The sequence below is a fragment of the Leopardus geoffroyi genome, chromosome C2 (genome assembly GCF_018350155.1).
Source record: "Leopardus geoffroyi isolate Oge1 chromosome C2, O.geoffroyi_Oge1_pat1.0, whole genome shotgun sequence".
NCBI lineage: Eukaryota > Metazoa > Chordata > Mammalia > Carnivora > Felidae > Leopardus > Leopardus geoffroyi.
Genome location: NC_059333.1, coordinates 152,837,380 through 152,853,394, shown reverse-complemented (window position 1 = coordinate 152,853,394; position 16,015 = coordinate 152,837,380). Strand labels below are relative to the sequence as shown.

The following is a 16,015-nucleotide window of genomic DNA, read 5'->3' as shown; positions in this document are numbered from 1 at the left end:
GGCAAGAGGCAACACCACCAACGGCCAGAACCGGCCCTTGGGAAGAACCACAACCGCTAAGATGAGAACACATATTTACTGTCTGATGCACAGCTCACCCCCCAGGACTTACACGGTGGCCTGGGTAAGCTGGCAGAGAGCAGCCCTCTACCTCGGCCACACCTACACTGCGCCACCAGCGCTCACGTTAGTCCCCGTGTCTTGCTCTGCCCAGTGCTGCGGCCACCCCCAGAGCAGAACTAAACGGTGCCTCTGGCCCGGGGCTCGCTCAGTTTCCAGGGTATTCAAAGACAGCAGCGGCTCCCATCCCGGTCCCGATGCACATGGACACCACCCCGTATGCCCTGTGGACGCAAGATGGATTGTGTCTGCTGGGTGAAGGCACCAGGGCAGAGGCCTCATCACCAGGCCCTCCCGGGTTCCCAGACTGCCCACCTAGGCCCCCGCACAGGGGGGCAGACCGTCGCTGCAGTTCCCGGCGCCCTGCCCCCTGGCCCTCTAGCCTCAGCGTGTGGGGGCCTGTACGCTTCCCCCTCAGCTACCCCACCCTGCGCATCCACGTGACACCCCCATGGGGGTCAGCCTCACCTCTTCCCGCGACGCTTTAGTTCGTTGAGGAGCGTGATGACCTGTCGAGCTCCAGTGCAGCCCAGTGGGTGACCCAAGGCCACCGCACCCCCCAGAGGGTTCACCTTCTCGGGGGGGAGTCCCAGCTTCTCCACACAGTAGACAGCCTGGAGGGAGGCAGAGCATCAGCTGTAGTTCCCTCCCCTCCCCCCACCGTGCGCCCACTCGCCCCAGCTCCACTAGCCAGGGCCGGGACAGCCGTGGGAAAGAAAAGCTCACCTGGCTTGCGAAGGCCTCATTGATCTCAAAGATGTCCACGTCATTCACCGTCAGCCCTGCGGGCAAGGGGAAAGACCTGAACTGACCCAGTGTCCCCCTGGGAGGACTCGTCTCCCCAGGCCCCCATCCCATCCAAGACCTAAAGGCAGCTGGGTGTGTCTGCCCCACACGGGCAGGCGGGTCCCGGCTGTGAGGTCGGGAAGGGGCTTGGGTAGGGATGCTGGCCTGCCCCACCTTCCCTCTGCACCAATCACGTGACCTACCCACCCCCAACAACAGCAAGAGAGGCAGGGGTCAGATCCAGATCCAGAGTGTGAAGGAAGCGCCTTACCTGCTTTTTGCAAAGCTACAGGAATGGCACAGGCAGGTCCAATGCCCATGATGTCAGGTGGGACCCCAACCACTGCATAGGACCTCAGGACCCCAAGGATGGGAAGGCCCAACTCTTCTGCCTTGGATCTCCGGGCCAGCAGGAGGGCAGCTGCCCCATCACTCACCTGACTAGAGTTTCCTAGAGGCAAATCACAGGCGTTAGGATGCCTCAGGGCAGGGAGGAAGAGTTCCACCTGCACACCTCGCCTGGAGGCTCCAGGCACCCAGAGAACACCCTGCAAGGCCGCTGCCCCTCCTGTCCCCGCCCCCAGCCCGATCTCACCAGCCGTGGTAGAGCCACCCTTCTTGAAGGCAGGCTTCAGTTTGGCCAGGCCCTCCATGGTGGTGTTGGGGCGGATACCCTCATCCTGGGCCACGGTGATGCTCCTCTCGGTCCCCTTGTCATCATGGACCGTGGTGGTCACAGGCACGATCTCAGCTCGGAAACAGCCCTTGCTCTGGGCTCTGGCGGCCCTGCCAGCACCATGGACAGCCAGGCTCAGGCTCCCTTGGGGTTCCCTTCCCTCCAGGGGTCCCTCCCATTGCCTCCACTGCCCCTGCCCATCGGGGTAGGCACAAGCTCAGGCTGCTAAATGCGAGGCCGTGCTGGCCTCGGGTTGCGGGGAGCTCTAAGGGATTGCCTTGGGCCCCTCCACCCCAGCCTGGGAGCGGGAGGCCTTCTTCGCTGCCAGCCTCATACCTTCAGATCCCGGCCAATCCCAATCTTGATGGGAAGGGGAGGTTTAGATGTGGTGGCTCCCCTTTGAGCCCGGCACCCAAGTGGGACTGAGCCTGCCGTTTGCCTCTACCAAACACAGAGCCCCAGGAGTATCTGTGCCAGGCTCTGCCACCTTGTCTGCCCGTCTTGGGAGCTCAATTTCATCTGCTCCCCAGTTTCCACCTACTGAAAATGACACCTACTACTAGCTACTTAGCGAATCTTAGGATTTGAACAGTACAAAAGTACAAAGTGTTTTAGGGTCATCCTTGCAATCATATGCAAAATGTCAGTGCCTGGGGGTCTCCCCTGGGGAACATTCCACACTTCCCACCAAGTTTTCAAATGGTTACCTGACCCCAAGTGGCTAGGAACCACTGCCTCAGGGAAGCCCACTCCCTTCTCTTGCCATTCTCTCTGGGCATCTGGGGCTTGCCAACCTCAGCCTGCCCCTGCCCTGAGGCCCGAGCCCCTGGGGTTCTTCTGATGCTACCCGAGCTCCAGTAGTCCAGAAGCTGGCATGCCAGGGGCTCCAGCAGTGCAGGCCCCACAATCCAGGCTATCCAGGGTAGCCCAGGGCTGCCGTGTCTAATCGCCAAGCCACAGCCAGTTAGAGAAGAGTCCCGGCCCTCGTTACACTCCTGATGATTAGATGGGGCAACCGAAGCCCAGCCAGGGAGACGAGACTCAGGCTGAGCAGACAGTAATAGGACGTGGAAGTGCTACCAACGCACAGTGGCCCCGGTCCCTGCCCACCTCTCTTTCCTGGCAGGCGCTGGGCTTGGAAACCACTCACTGCCCAGCTGTAGCCTAAGGACAGCTCCACCTGAGGCCACTTAATCCGGCCTCAAAACTTCTCTGCAGCCCCGTAAACGCCCCATCCCAAAGAGCACTCACTTTTGCTGGGAAGCCAGGGCAAAGGTATCCTGCTTCTCCCGTGAAATGCCAAACCGCTCGGCTACATTCTCTGACGTTATCCTAAAATGGAACCAACACACCATGCGGTCGTGCCCAGCAGCTGGGGGCCCAGGCTGGGCTGCAGGGCTGTGGTTGCAGGCCTGGGCCCCTGCAGCCGTAGGCAGCGGAGAGCGGGAGGGCCCGTCCCGCCACGGACACCGAACAACACTCGGGGTGGAGTGTGGGGGCACATCTGCTATGCCTGGAGGAAAGCTGCTCCAATCTGGGAAGATGAAGCCTCCCGGGGTCCTCCGGGAAGGCCACGCCCAGGCTTTCTGCTCACAGTGGTCAGAGCCCGCCCTCATCCTGGGAGCCCAGAGCCACAGCTAGGCCTTCCAACCTGGGCTTCTGGCTTTCCAGGCCTCCCCGTGAAATAGGGTCACCGGACGTGGAGGAAGCCAGGGCACTGCCCTCCCCGAGCCTCAAATCCAGGGGAGCCAGGACTCCCTGCTTACGGACCCAGGGGACGGCCCAGAGGCTCGGTGGCATTAGCGGTAGAGCTAAGGTGCCACGCCAATGCCAGGCGCTTGTAACACTCCATCTGACAGGGCCCAGGCTCCCTCACAGCGTGCTCCAACTCAAAGCTTCCCACTACGAGTGTCTAAGCCTCCAAGGCTTTGTCATACAGCTGCCATCGTCCCTCGTGCGACTGGCCCCTCAGGGTGGGAAGGACAGGCTGGGCCGTGACTGGAGACCCAGAAGCACGGAGGACCTGGAGGCCCCAGGAAAGGGAAGTCAGGGGCAAGTCCCATCCCCATGTCCCAGAGGAGCAGAACAGGCCCAGAGGCAGGAGGCCACAAGATGATCCAAGCCCCTGTGCCCCCGCTCCAGGTCAGGAAGGGAGCCGCGGGGACCCACTCACCCCATGGGAATCAGGCAATCTCTGGCCTTCTCCTTCTCCACCAAGCGTGAAGTGATATTTCCGGGGTTCCCTCTGTCAGCCAGGGACATGGACTCTACCCTGAGGAGGGAGCGGAGGAGGTGGTCACTCTCAGGACTCGCCCAGGGTTAGCTGTGCATCTGGCGAGTGATGGGAAATAGCCAGGGAGCCCTGGGAAATCCAGCGGGCTGTGTGGGAACCCTGGGCAGGGCACTGGCCAGCAAGGCAGAGCTGGGGGTGCAGGGCTGCTGAGTCATTCCCACCCCAGGGCAGTCTGCACAGTCCACGCTGCCAGGCAGCGCTATGCTTCCCTAACACAACTCTCCTGTAGCCAGCCGAATCAGCAGTTCCTAGGAGAACGGCCTAGTGCTAGCCACAGTAGGGGGAGAGCGCAGGGCCAGAAGTCCAGGCCCTGCCCTCAGGCACCAAAGGTTCAGAGGGCAGAAGAGACAAATATTTAAAAAGCCAGAGACCAAAGAGCATCTGACCTGCGTAGACCAGGAGGTGGTAATTGCTCATAGGAAGGCAAGATCTCAGAGAGGTCACAAAGCCCATCAATGAGATGCAGGAACACAGGGCCTCAAGGGATGACACATAACTGGATGCTTTCCATGTGCCCTGTGCTATTTTAAAATCTTTTCAGATATTAGAGCACTTTGACAGCATCAGTCCCATGACGTACGTCCCAGAGTGTTAGCTGCTGTTATTACTCTACTTGATTTTATCAACTTCAACAGGACTGCGGTAGTTATCCCCATTTTAGAGAGGAGGCCCAGAGAGGTGAGTAACCTGTCCGTAGTCACTCAGCAGAGATCCAGATTTAGAAATGTAGGTGTCTGGCCCCAGAGCCCACTCCCAACCAGGATGCCAGGAGCTACTGTTCATGATCAGCCTATGGGGGACAGTCTTGACCCAGACCCTCAATAGTCTGGAAACACAGTCTTTAACCCACCTGGGGACTCAGACACCCTCTAAAAAACTCATGAGGGCTCCTGCCAAGTTACCCACACCTTTCCGTCCTCCAGTAAGATAGAGGAACATGAGAGAAATCAAAGGGCAGAGTGGCGGTGGCCCTTGCTGGCCAAAGGCCCCACAGTGTGGCCTCTGGCTTTATTTACAAGTGGATAGGACAGAGCAACCCAGCACCACGCAGTACAGCCTCAAGGAGGCCCGACAGTGCTCCAATCAAGAAATGCTACAAAGGGGGTGCCTGGGTGGCTCAGTCAGTTGAGCATCCGACTTTGGCTCAGGTCATGATCTCACAGTCCGTGAGTTCAAGCCCCGCGTCGGGCGCTGTGCCGACAGCTCAGAGCCTGGAGCCTGCTTCCGATTCTGTGTCTCCCTCTCTCTCTGCCCCTCCCCCGCTCATGCCCTCTCTCGCTCTCAAAAATAAATAAACATTAAAAAATAAAAATAAAAAAAATGCTACAAAGAAGAAACGAAAGGCAGAGAGTGTGTCAAAACCCTGGGGCTGCTCGCGTCCCAGAGCCTGCCCTCCCAACACAAGACACTCGTCCCGCTCTGGGCCCGAGGGCCCTTCCCCTCCAGGAGGCACTGCCTATTGCCCCTCCAGCGGCTCCATGTGCCACGGCTGAAGAAGACAGCCACAGCTGACCGTGACCGAACCGCCACAGGCCTGACTGTGCCCTCAGAGCCCAGGAGGCAGCTGCCAGTTTCCACCTTGGTACCAAAGAGGGAGACCAGGGGACTGACAGCCTAAAGAAACGAACAGACTAGTTATACAACAGGCAATTGTCCCTGGCTTTAGGAAACCCAAACTGCAATGCTTCTCTCAACAGCATCATAAATGAGAAAGGGGCCAGAGAAGGAAACCCAAGTTCTAGGTTTTTTCAAAATACTTGCATTTTCCAGCCTGACAGATTTCCAAGAAAGCAAGCTCTTAAAAGCCAATTAATGCCCTTTCCCCACTAGTGCTAAGTGGTATGCATGATTCCCGAGCACCCAGAGCTTGGGGCTACTTCTAAGCTGAATTTGTGGGAACCTACTCTCAGCCAGCTGCCTTAAAGGGGTAGGGGGAATCCTGTAATCCTAGCCTCTGAGAACTCAAGAGATGCAAATTAGTTTTACTGTTAGAAATTGGTCAGTAAGCTCTGGCAGAAAGAAATTCTTACCCACAAGCCATGCCAATGTCATAAGACCCATTTCTGATGCCACCTGCAACAAAAGCATTTCATAAACATCCTTTATCAGAGTCCATCTGTTCTGGGGACAGAGGAGCCTCTTCCCCACCTGGTCTCTAAGTGGGACTTAGCCCCAGCCTCAGATTTGGAAGACTCAAGCATCCAGAAAAGGCTGGGTGCAGTGGCAAAGGGTTATCCTTCACTGTGTGGCCAGAGAGAGCCCTCTCAGAAATCCGTATTGCTTGCCCAGCAGACAGTGACCTTGCTGACCCAAACCCATGGAGCCAGGACCAAGGCCAGGCTATAGCAGTGGGCACCCACCCTGTCACAACTTACCAGCTATGTTGGCCACTGCCTGGAGCCCAGACGAACACTGTCTATTGACAGTGGACAAAGGCACAGTCTCTGGGATGTCACTGAAACAGAAAGTGAGACCACAATCAGCACCCTCTCCTCTGCCAGGCTCTCATGGAAAGCAGGTCTATGCTCCTGGTCAATAGCACTGCCCCATAAGGGGTGCAAAAACCAGGGGAACAAACCAACAGCCCTATCCCCTCTGCAGGCCAGATCCATACTGAGCAGACCCCATCTCTGCAGGCACTTGCTCTCCAGGGCTCCATAGTACATGCCCTTTCCCCGTGATTCTCCTCAACCTAGGTCAAAAACAGCCCAAGGTCAAGGAAAGCTGGTTGGGCCACTGGGAGCCTTCTTTCTTTCCCTTTGAAAATTAAAAAAGGAAAATTATACATCTGTTTCCTCCAAAACAACAGAGAAGGGGATCTATTGCTGGGACAAAGAACCAAAGCAAAAAAAAAAAAAAAGTCTCAAGTATGAAGTCAGAAACCATCAGCCTTACTAGTACCCATATGGCTAACCCTTTATGTTCCGATTCTCTCTGGAAGGCCTGTTCCCAGCTGGACAAAGAACGCTTGATGGGTACCAAGTGTTGTAATATGCCCTATTGGGGTGTGTTCCCCTAGGCTCCTACATTGGTCCCAGTCCTAGAAGCTGGTGGGGCTGCCCCTCCTGAAGTATCCTGCCCTCGCCAAGGGTACAAAGCCCTGTGGAAATCCTCAGGCCCTCTTTAGACCCATGAACCCTGAACCTCATGGGTGAAAGTGCTCGGTGATGCTGGTGTGCAGCCAGTGTTGGCAACCCCTGAGCCAGGGCAGGCTCTGCTGACTCAGAGAGGTAGCCTCCAAGCCCATGCAGCCTGTTTAGGCCTTCCCAGGTCTCCTGACTCTGTACTACCTAGTCACCATCTCTTCCCCCCAGCCACCAAGTGTTCACTAAATACCTACCCCATACAAGGCACCATGTGAGGGAGGGTTATTTCTTCTCCAGGTAGCTGGGTGTGCAAAGTTAAGTGGTTCTTTTTTTTTTTTTTAATATTTATTTTGAGATGGGGGGGGGGGCGAGCGGGGGAGGGGCAGAGAGAGAGGGTGAGAGGAAGAATCCCAAGTAGGCTCCAGACTCTCAGCACGGAGCCCAATGCGGGGCATGAACTGAGATCATGACCTGAGCTGAAATCAAGAGTTGGACACTTAACTAACTCAGCCACCAGGTGCCCCCAAATTAAGTGGTTCTAGGGGCGCCTGGGTGGCGCAGTCGGTTAAGCGTCCGACTTCAGCCAGGTCACGATCTCGCGGTCCGGGAGTTCGAGCCCCGCGTCAGGCTCTGGGCTGATGGCTCGGAGCCTGGAGCCTGTTTCCGATTCTGTGTCTCCCTCTCTCTCTGCTCCTCCCCTGTTCATGCTCTGTCTCTCTCTGTCCCAAAAATAAATAAACGTTGAAAAAAAAAAAAAAAATTAAGTGGTTCTTAAATCCACACATTAAAATAATTTAAGCACTCCTCTCCCGTCTTAGGACAACGAGCGGTGAAGGGCAAGTTTAACCAGGGCCCCTCCTGGAAGACCCCCTGCCCCAGGGTTCTGCCATGTCCCCAAGTCTCTGATGTGCTGTGCCCTGGGAGGTCCCAGCCTGCTCAACTAGCTTTAAAAAGCTCAAAGTCACTTTTCAGTGTGCTGAAGGGTAACCTTCCTGGTTAGCTACCTGGCAAAACAGGACAGAACCCACACTTAAAAAAGGCAGAGCAACAAGCTAACTTTGTCTAGATCATCACGGCACAGATAACTTTTTCTCTATTCCCCAAGGCCCTGTTTGTCCTGGCTCAGAGCCAGTAATGTACCCTTCACTCAAAGCAAGGGAAGGGCACCTAGCTGGCTCAGTAGGTAGAGCATGCAACTCTTGGTCTTGGGGTAGTAAGTTTGAGCCCCACATTGAGTGTAGACATCACTTTAAAAAAAAAATGCCGGGGCGCCTAGGTGGCGCAGTCGGTTAAGCGTCCGACTTCAGCCAGGTCACGATCTCGCGGTCCGTGAGTTCGAGCCCAGAGTCAGGCTCTGGGCTGATGGCTCAGAGCCTGGAGCCTGTTTCCGATTCTGTGTCTCCCTCTCTCTCTGCCCCTCCCCCGTTCATGCTCTGTCTCTCTCTGTCCCAAAAATAAATAAACGTTGAAAAAAAAAAAAAATGCCAAAGTAGGGGAAAGGTAGTGTCCACAAGAACAGGGTGCCAACGACTCAGATTGCATCCAGGCCTGGTGTCCAACCCGACCCTCTTCCACTCATAGGCTGAGTCCCCTGGGGCCCGAGCCCACCCAAGAGTCAAAATAACCCACAGCTAGAACTAGAAAAGTTTACCTCAGAAACTGGGCAATTCGGGCCATGATTGCTCCGGCCCCGGGCTGAAGCACATTTCCTGTGGACAACAAACCTTTATTCAGATAGTGTTCTAGACAGGAAGGTACAGTTGTGACTACTAGAAAGGGGACATTCCAGATCTTTCTTCAGCAACACAAGCCCTCAGCAGTTCCCTTGAGGCCCTAGAATTTCAAGGAGCCAGTCATATAGCAGCTTGCTCTGACCATACAATTAAACCCCATCTCCGAGAGTCGCAAGGTCCCTTGCCCACGCACCCTGCTTTTCCAAATCAATGCACAGCGGGCTGGTTGCCTGCCTTTAAAGGAAACATGGAAAGAAGATTGCAAGGCGAAGATTGCAAGGCAAAACTTGCGGGCAAACGAACTGGTCTTGTCAGTTAGGAAAATGAATTTCTGAAAATGCCCACCTCCCTGAGTGTCCTCAGCCAAGCCCTGCAGGCATTTCAGAGGTGGAACAGTGATTCCCCTAGGAAACACCTAGGGGTGGCACCTACTTGATGGGAGCCTGGCCGTGTTCTGTTGTTTCCAGGCTAGAGGAGTAGGGGTGGAGGGAAAGGGTCGGAAAGTCAAGAGACCCTGGATTCGGGTGCAATCTCTGCTGAAAATTTCCCAGGACTTAGTTTCTCCATCTGTGAGGGGCTGAACTACATGGTATTTGATGGTCCCTGTGTTCTGTGGTGGCACAGACAGGATGGGTAGTGAACCCTAGCCTTTGGTCTCCTATGGTGTCCGGTGTCCGCAAATCCCTGTGACAAGTGCTTGGGTGTTAGAATGTCATTGAGATCGCTGCTTTCCAACAAACTCCACAGGCAGAACTTGCTTGGGGTAGGGGTGGGGCGGAACGTGCCTGGAGGCGGTAGCCCTAAAGGAACAATTAAATTCGAATGCAAGGAGCCCCTGGTCATTTCTCTCAGTGAAAGCACCTGGAAAGTGCCTGGAGGGTGAGGAGGTGTTTGAGAAGGGCTTTGGCCGGATGGGAGCGCGAGGAGGACCGAGCCCAGGGCCTGGGCAGTGTGCTCACCCACGCAGATGTCCCCCAGCTGGGCAGGGCTCAGCTTGACGTCTCGCAGAACCGCGGTCATGACGGCAGAGAGAAGCTCGTCGGGGGTGGTGTCCTGCAGCGGGAAGCGCGGCCACCGTGGTCTCCCGCCGGCGATGCACGGGGTTCCCGGGGTCCCCGCTCCCCCATCCCACCCGAGAGACACAGCGGTCACAGCTCGGGCGCAGAGCCACTCCCGCGCCAGACCCCAGACCGCTCTTGCCCGCGGTCTCCCACCCGGCGCCCGGCCCAGGGGCCTCACCTTGAAGCCGCCGCGGCCCCCTCGGCCAATGGCGGTGCGCCGCCCGTGCACTACCACCACGTCGTCGGCCGACACCGGCTGAGCGCTGCTCCAGCACGGCGCGGCCTGCGGCGCCGGCTCCCAACCCGAACCGGGCCTGCCCGTCAGGTGCCCGAGCACTACCTGCAACCTACGCATCGCGCAACTCTGTGGGGTAGACCTCCAACCTGCGGGGACAGCGCAGGAGCTAACAGCCCGCCCGCGGCGCAAGCGCAGAGCCGCACTCTACCCCGGCCCCTTAACACGGCCCACAGCCCCGCCCCCAAGGCCCCGCCTATCGCTTGTCTCAGCCAACCAGAGGGCTGTGTGCCTGAGGTCCCGCCCCCGCTTCCAACCAGAGCCGCTAAAGCGGAGCTCTCGGTTTACGCCGAGAGTCTTTCTACTCAAAGCCCCGCCTGCGGTGGCTTAAGGCGGCCAACCAGGAGGTGGACACTTCCGAAGCCCCGCCCAGAATTGCGGGCCGGAAACTTTTCTACTCGCAGCACCGCCTACTGCCAAACCCGAGGAGAGACTCCCAGAGCCCGTTCGGTACCTTGAAACAAACTCCGCCACTGCCGGGGCTCGCTTCCCCTAAAACTCTGCCCACTGCCTGCCACCAAACCGAGGACTGGACCACCAAAGGCCCCGCCTGCGGCTTCCGGTTTGGGAAGGAGGAGGCGGGGACTCAATTCTTTCCCCTTCCTGGTCTTCTTGACTGTCTCCTGAGTCCCAGTACCGAAGCTGGGGGACTTAATTCCGAGACGCCCCAGAGCCCTACCCCGATGTGCTTGGGCTCTCCTGGGAAGTCTTTCGAGAACACTGAGGGAACTGGGGAGTCTGGTGCGGCAGGAGAACAGATTGTGTAAAGTGACCGAGATGTGACAAGCTCTTAATCTAGAGAGAGTACCTATCTTACCAATTTTGCAGTAATTTGGGTTTATTTAATTAATGCCCACCTCCTGCACTAGGCTGAGGTCTGCACCGAGGCAGGGAGGCACCCTGTATCCGGGATGCCTGCAACATGCTTGACACTTAGCAGGTGATCAATAAATACCTATTGAATTAAAGACCAAAGTTCCTTAGGTCAGGACTGTGTTTTCCAACTTCCCTCCCCCCATAACCCTAGAGAGCAAGGCTGGTGCCCCCTTGACTCCCGTTGGTAAATGTGTTTCTCTAGACCCCAGAGAATAGCCCTGCGTTTGTCCCAGACACCAAAGGCCAGGGTGTTATTCTCAACCCCGGACGGTTTCCCACCTTTCAAAGGCAGGACCGTGGCATGCCTCAGGCTCCAGAAGGTAGCATACCCTTTCCCACCTCACCTCTGGGTGTACAGCTGGAGGTTCCCCCACAATCCCAAGGCCTGGATTGTGCATTCCCAGGAGATCCAGGGACAGGGTTGGGGGGAAGGGCTCCTCCTTTGCCCCCTCCCCGCCATCCTCGAGGGCAGTAACATATGAACCCCGCAGATCCCCAAAGGAAAGGGTGTGATTCTATCAGATCCCAAAGGGCAAGGCCCCTATTTCCTACAACCCCCAAAGGAAGGTCGTGTCCCCCCTACCGCCCCCGGGCGCCCCGCCCTCCCGCCACCGCCCTAGACCCTGGAGGACAGGTCTGTGGGCCTCCACACCTCAAAAGGCAGGTCCCCCGGTTCCCATGTCGCCTGTCGCCCGAGACCCCGCGAGCAGAGATGGGGCACCCCCACCTCCACACAAGTGCTAGGGCTCCAGATTGAAGGGCAGGGCGGCGCTTCTCGGAAACAGAAACCCGCGGGGCGGGGCCGGGGGCGGGGGTGGCGGTAAAGGAAGAAGGAAGAGCGGACCTGCTGCGCGACTCGACAGCGCTGAGGCTCCGGGGTAGCCCGCCATGGCCGCCGGAGGCTCCAGCGCGGGGTCCGCGTCCCCCATCCCCTCGGCGTCCTCCCTGCCTCTAGCTGCCCTCAACGTGCGAGTGCGGCGCCGCCTGTCGCTGTTCCTGAACGTGCGGACGCAGGTGGCGGCCGACTGGACGGCGCTGGCTGAGGAGATGGGCTTCGAGTACTTGGAGATCCGGCAGCTGGAGGCGCATGCCGACCCCATGGGCAAGCTCCTGGACGACTGGCAGGGACGCCCGGGAGCCTCGGTGGGCCGTCTGCTGGAGCTGCTCACCAAGCTGGGCCGCGATGACGTGCTGGTGGAACTGGGGCCCAGCATCGGTGAGGACACGCGCTTCCCGGCCTCATACCTGGGGGGACGAGGGAGCTGACCTTCACCAGCCTCAGCATCCATTCTCCCCTGGAGAGGCCCCCTTTTCCTGCCTGGGGGGCAGGGGAGGGGGGCTGGAGGCAGCCTGCAGAGGGGGTACCACCGTGTGGGACCAGTTCCCCCTTTCAACACTGGGATGACAGGAACTGGAGAAAGGAGGTGAAGGGTGGGAGAGGCAGACAGCAGAGGGAAACATCTTAGGCAAATGTTTTCCTGTAGGGCCAGGACTCAGAATGGGGGTCCTCTGTGGGGGAGTCAGGACTACTTCAAGTACAGCAACAGGACAGGTGAGGGACTGAAAGCTGACAGTCACGGAAACCTCAGGTCCCAGGGAAATGCATCCCTTCCTGCCACTAGCTGCCACATAATATAGACGGCTGCATCTTGCCTGGTTGGGGCCTCGTTTATATACCCACCACTGCGTCTCCTGAGCCGTTCTTGCATATCCCGTCCCTTGCTCACATCAGCCGTGGATCCTAGAAGAAGCAGACCTTGGGTTCAGGAGTCCTAGGAAGGAGGGCCAGGACAAAGGGACAGAAGGACACAAGCCTGGCCATGATGACTTCCCAGACGACCAGAACACCATCCCTTTGGGATGGTCAGAGCCAGGTGGGAGCTCAACTTTTCAGAGCTGTTGAACTGTGCGTGGCACCAGTGGGCTGGGAAAGCCCTGGAGCCCAACATAGCTAAGGAAGTAGGGCCAGGGATGGGTCCTGACTGTGGATAGAGGCATGGGACAAACCCAGGGAGCCTGCCACACCCTGTCTCTTCCCCACAGAGGAGGACTGCCAGAAGTATATTCTGAAACAGCAGCAGGAGGAGTCTGAGAAGCCCTTACAGGTGGCTGCTGTAGATAGCAGTGACCCACGGACATCAGAGCTGGCAGGCATCACCACGCTTGATGACCCCTTGGGTAAGGATCCAGTACTGCTCCGCCGGGCCAGGCGTGACAGGTGGACCATAGGACATTGTGTTAAGATCATCCTCACCTAGGAAATGGGAATAATGATCTTACCTCTGAGTTGGTGTGAGACTCCCATGAAATGACGTGTCTGTCTTATGGTCACCCCAGGGCTTGGCCCAGGGTGGGAGGTGGAGGGGAGAGACACTCACCTTCCCTCTCCTGGGAAGAGCACTTTCTCTTAGTGTCATTTTGGGATTGGTGTAGGGTTCAGGACCGAGTCACCTAGGCTGGGGGTTCCTGGCGGGCTCCTCTTTTGCAGAGGTTTAACATCACCCTTGTGCTCTGCACCCAGGGCAAATGCCGGAGCGTTTTGATGCCTTCATCTGCTACTGCCCCAGCGATATTCAGTTTGTTCAGGAGATGATCCGGCAGCTGGAACAGACAGACTATCGGCTGAAGTTGTGTGTGTCTGATCGCGATGTCCTCCCTGGCACCTGTGTCTGGTCCATCGCCAGCGAGCTCATTGAGAAGAGGTTGGCTAAGAGGCCAGTGGGGTCAAGTGGGTGGGTACACAAAGGCCTGCCCAAGGGATCCAGATGCTGAGATTCTCCCAGTTGGACCCTGTCTAGTCTGACCACAGTGGACTCCTCCTGAGGCCATCCCCTGATGAACCAGGTTGGCACAGTGCCTGCAGCCTGCCCGCTGTCCCCTAGGTGCCGCCGGATGGTGGTGGTGGTCTCTGATGATTACCTGCAAAGCAAGGAATGTGACTTCCAGACCAAGTTTGCGCTCAGCCTCTCTCCCGGTAAGCTCAGCACTGCCTTTGCCACAGAGGAGGGGGTAGACGGGGCCTCGGGATGCCATCAGTCCCTCATCAAGGGCCACGGATGCAGCACCAAGGAGCTCCTGTAGGTTTCCGCACACTTGAGTGTGTGTGCACGAGTGCCCTCTGTGTGGGTGAATGGGTGCCACGGGTGCTTGATTGCGGGGAGGCCTGTTGTTAACGCCTGGGCTGGGGACGGGTCCCACTGGCTGTGGAGGGAGGGCCTGGTGCCAGCTCTGAACCTCTTGGCTTGCAGGTGCCCATCAGAAGCGACTGATCCCCATCAAGTACAAGGCAATGAAGAAAGAGTTCCCCAGCATCCTGCGGTTCATCACCGTCTGTGACTACACCAACCCTTGCACCAAGTCCTGGTTCTGGACCCGCCTTGCCAAGGCCCTGTCCCTGCCCTGAAGATTGCCCCGGGCCCCTGGGCGTGTGTGCTTCTGCCCCTGCTTCCTCCTGCCGTAGGGGTAACCTGTGCCCCACTTGCTTCTCAGTTCCGGGAGATGCCAACTCCACGGACACGCTGTACGTCCTGCACGGGACCAGTAACGTGTCCACGTGCTGGGTTATCGAGCCAGGACAGCGGAATCCAGGGCCAGCCGGGACTGAGAAGAGGTCCAGCAGAGCCAGCTCTGACCCGTCCACACGTCTTAGGCCTCGGTCTCTCCACCTGAGAACTAAGTAGGATAGGGAGAGCTGGTAGTAGCTGTTTGAATCACTGTCGAGGGAGCCCAGCCCCGGACAAAGGTGCGGCCCACGTGTGTTCCTTTTCTCTTTTTACCCCCTTCATTGAAAGCAGACTCTGGAAAGAACCCAATATGCCAGCATCTGTGCCTGCAGGGCAGCACAGAACGAGAGAGAGAGAGAGAGAGAGAGAGAGAGCGCTGCTTGAACTCGCATAGCAAGTAAGCTGCAGACATAGGTGTTCTTCCCTCCCTACGGCATCTGTATGCTAGTTACCTTCGAGCTCTCCTCAGGGGAGAAAATGTCTTGGTCTCAGGTCTCTGTCCCAGGGCAAAGCCCAGGACCCTAAATCGAATAGAAAATGTGTCTTTTCTGCTCCGCACCCAGCCAGGCTGGGGCAAGGTACCTTTCCTCAGGGTCTTGGTGGGGGGACCGGAGGCCCCTCCCTGCATGATCTTGATGAAGCACCTAGCTGACCATGCACTTATCCCCACTTGGGGACGTTGGGGAATATTTTTTAAACAATTTCAAAAAAGTATCTTTCGTACCTCTTTTGTCTGCATTGTGAGAATTTCAGAGAGAGCCGAGATATGCCTGTGTTTGTCATTTCCCTTCTGTATCCTGGGTTTATAATAAACAGTTCTCTACTTTTGGAAAAATAGGTTTCACTTGTGTCTGGGAGATTGGAAGCAGTTTACCGGGGATAAAGCTCTCCTGGGCAAGAGAAATGGGCCCACTGGGTAGGTTCCAGTGGGTTTGTTTGGCAGGGGCTTCTCGAAGCCTGGGCCCCTGCTCACACGTCCCAGGCCTCACCGGGGCTGTGGCCTCAGTTCCAGACACCAGGGGCACTGCTCGCCTTCACCAAGCGTGGTTCTCCCCGGATTGTGCCACACTTTTAGGTCCTGGCCTGGCTCTTCCAGGCTCCAAGAGGGTCTGGAGAACTTCCATCCCAGCCCACAGATCTCTGGAGAACTCAGTTATCAATAATGGTCCTTAAGCATATTTGTGTTAATCCTGAAGGTTTTGATCTATTTTTACTTTTATTATTATCTTTTTAAAGATTTTATTTTTAAGTAACCTCTCTACCCAATGTGGGGCTTGAACTTACAACCCTGACCGCGATCAAGAGTTGCATGCTCGGGGCGCCTGGGTGGCGCAGTCGGTTAAGCGTCCGACTTCAGCCAGGTCACGATCTCGCGGTCCGTGAGTTCGAGCCCCGCGTCAGGCTCTGGGCTGATGGCTCAGAGCCTGGAGCCTGTTTCCGATTCTGTGTCTCCCTCTCTCTGCCCCTCCCCCGTTCATGCTCTGTCTCTCTCTGTCCCAAAAATAAATAAAAACGTTGAAAAAGAAAAAAAAAAATTAAAAAAAAAAAAAGAGTTGCATGCTCTACCAACTGAGCTGGCCAGATGC

At 57.0% G+C, this 16,015-nt stretch overlaps 2 protein-coding genes across 2 annotated transcripts; one reads left to right on the top strand and one right to left on the bottom strand.

The window, feature by feature from the left end:
* Window positions 1–57: 57 nt before the first annotated feature.
* ACAA1 (acetyl-CoA acyltransferase 1) lies at window positions 58–10,220 on the bottom strand. Its single transcript, XM_045436559.1, has 12 exons — window positions 9,934–10,220; window positions 9,654–9,747; window positions 8,613–8,670; window positions 6,251–6,330; window positions 5,906–5,948; window positions 3,756–3,854; window positions 2,834–2,914; window positions 1,502–1,692; window positions 1,178–1,357; window positions 847–902; window positions 589–734; window positions 58–344 (listed from the first exon to the last, which is right to left on the bottom strand). Exons 1-12 carry the CDS (start codon window positions 10,108–10,110, stop codon window positions 269–271), a joined length of 1,281 nt encoding a protein of 426 aa, XP_045292515.1. The 5' UTR covers window positions 10,111–10,220; the 3' UTR covers window positions 58–268.
* Window positions 10,221–11,725: 1,505 nt separating this feature from the next.
* On the top strand, window positions 11,726–15,266 carry MYD88 (MYD88 innate immune signal transduction adaptor). Its single transcript, XM_045436560.1, has 5 exons — window positions 11,726–12,142; window positions 12,970–13,104; window positions 13,448–13,628; window positions 13,809–13,900; window positions 14,175–15,266. Exons 1-5 carry the CDS (start codon window positions 11,815–11,817, stop codon window positions 14,327–14,329), a joined length of 891 nt encoding a protein of 296 aa, XP_045292516.1. The 5' UTR covers window positions 11,726–11,814; the 3' UTR covers window positions 14,330–15,266.
* Window positions 15,267–16,015: the final 749 nt, after the last annotated feature.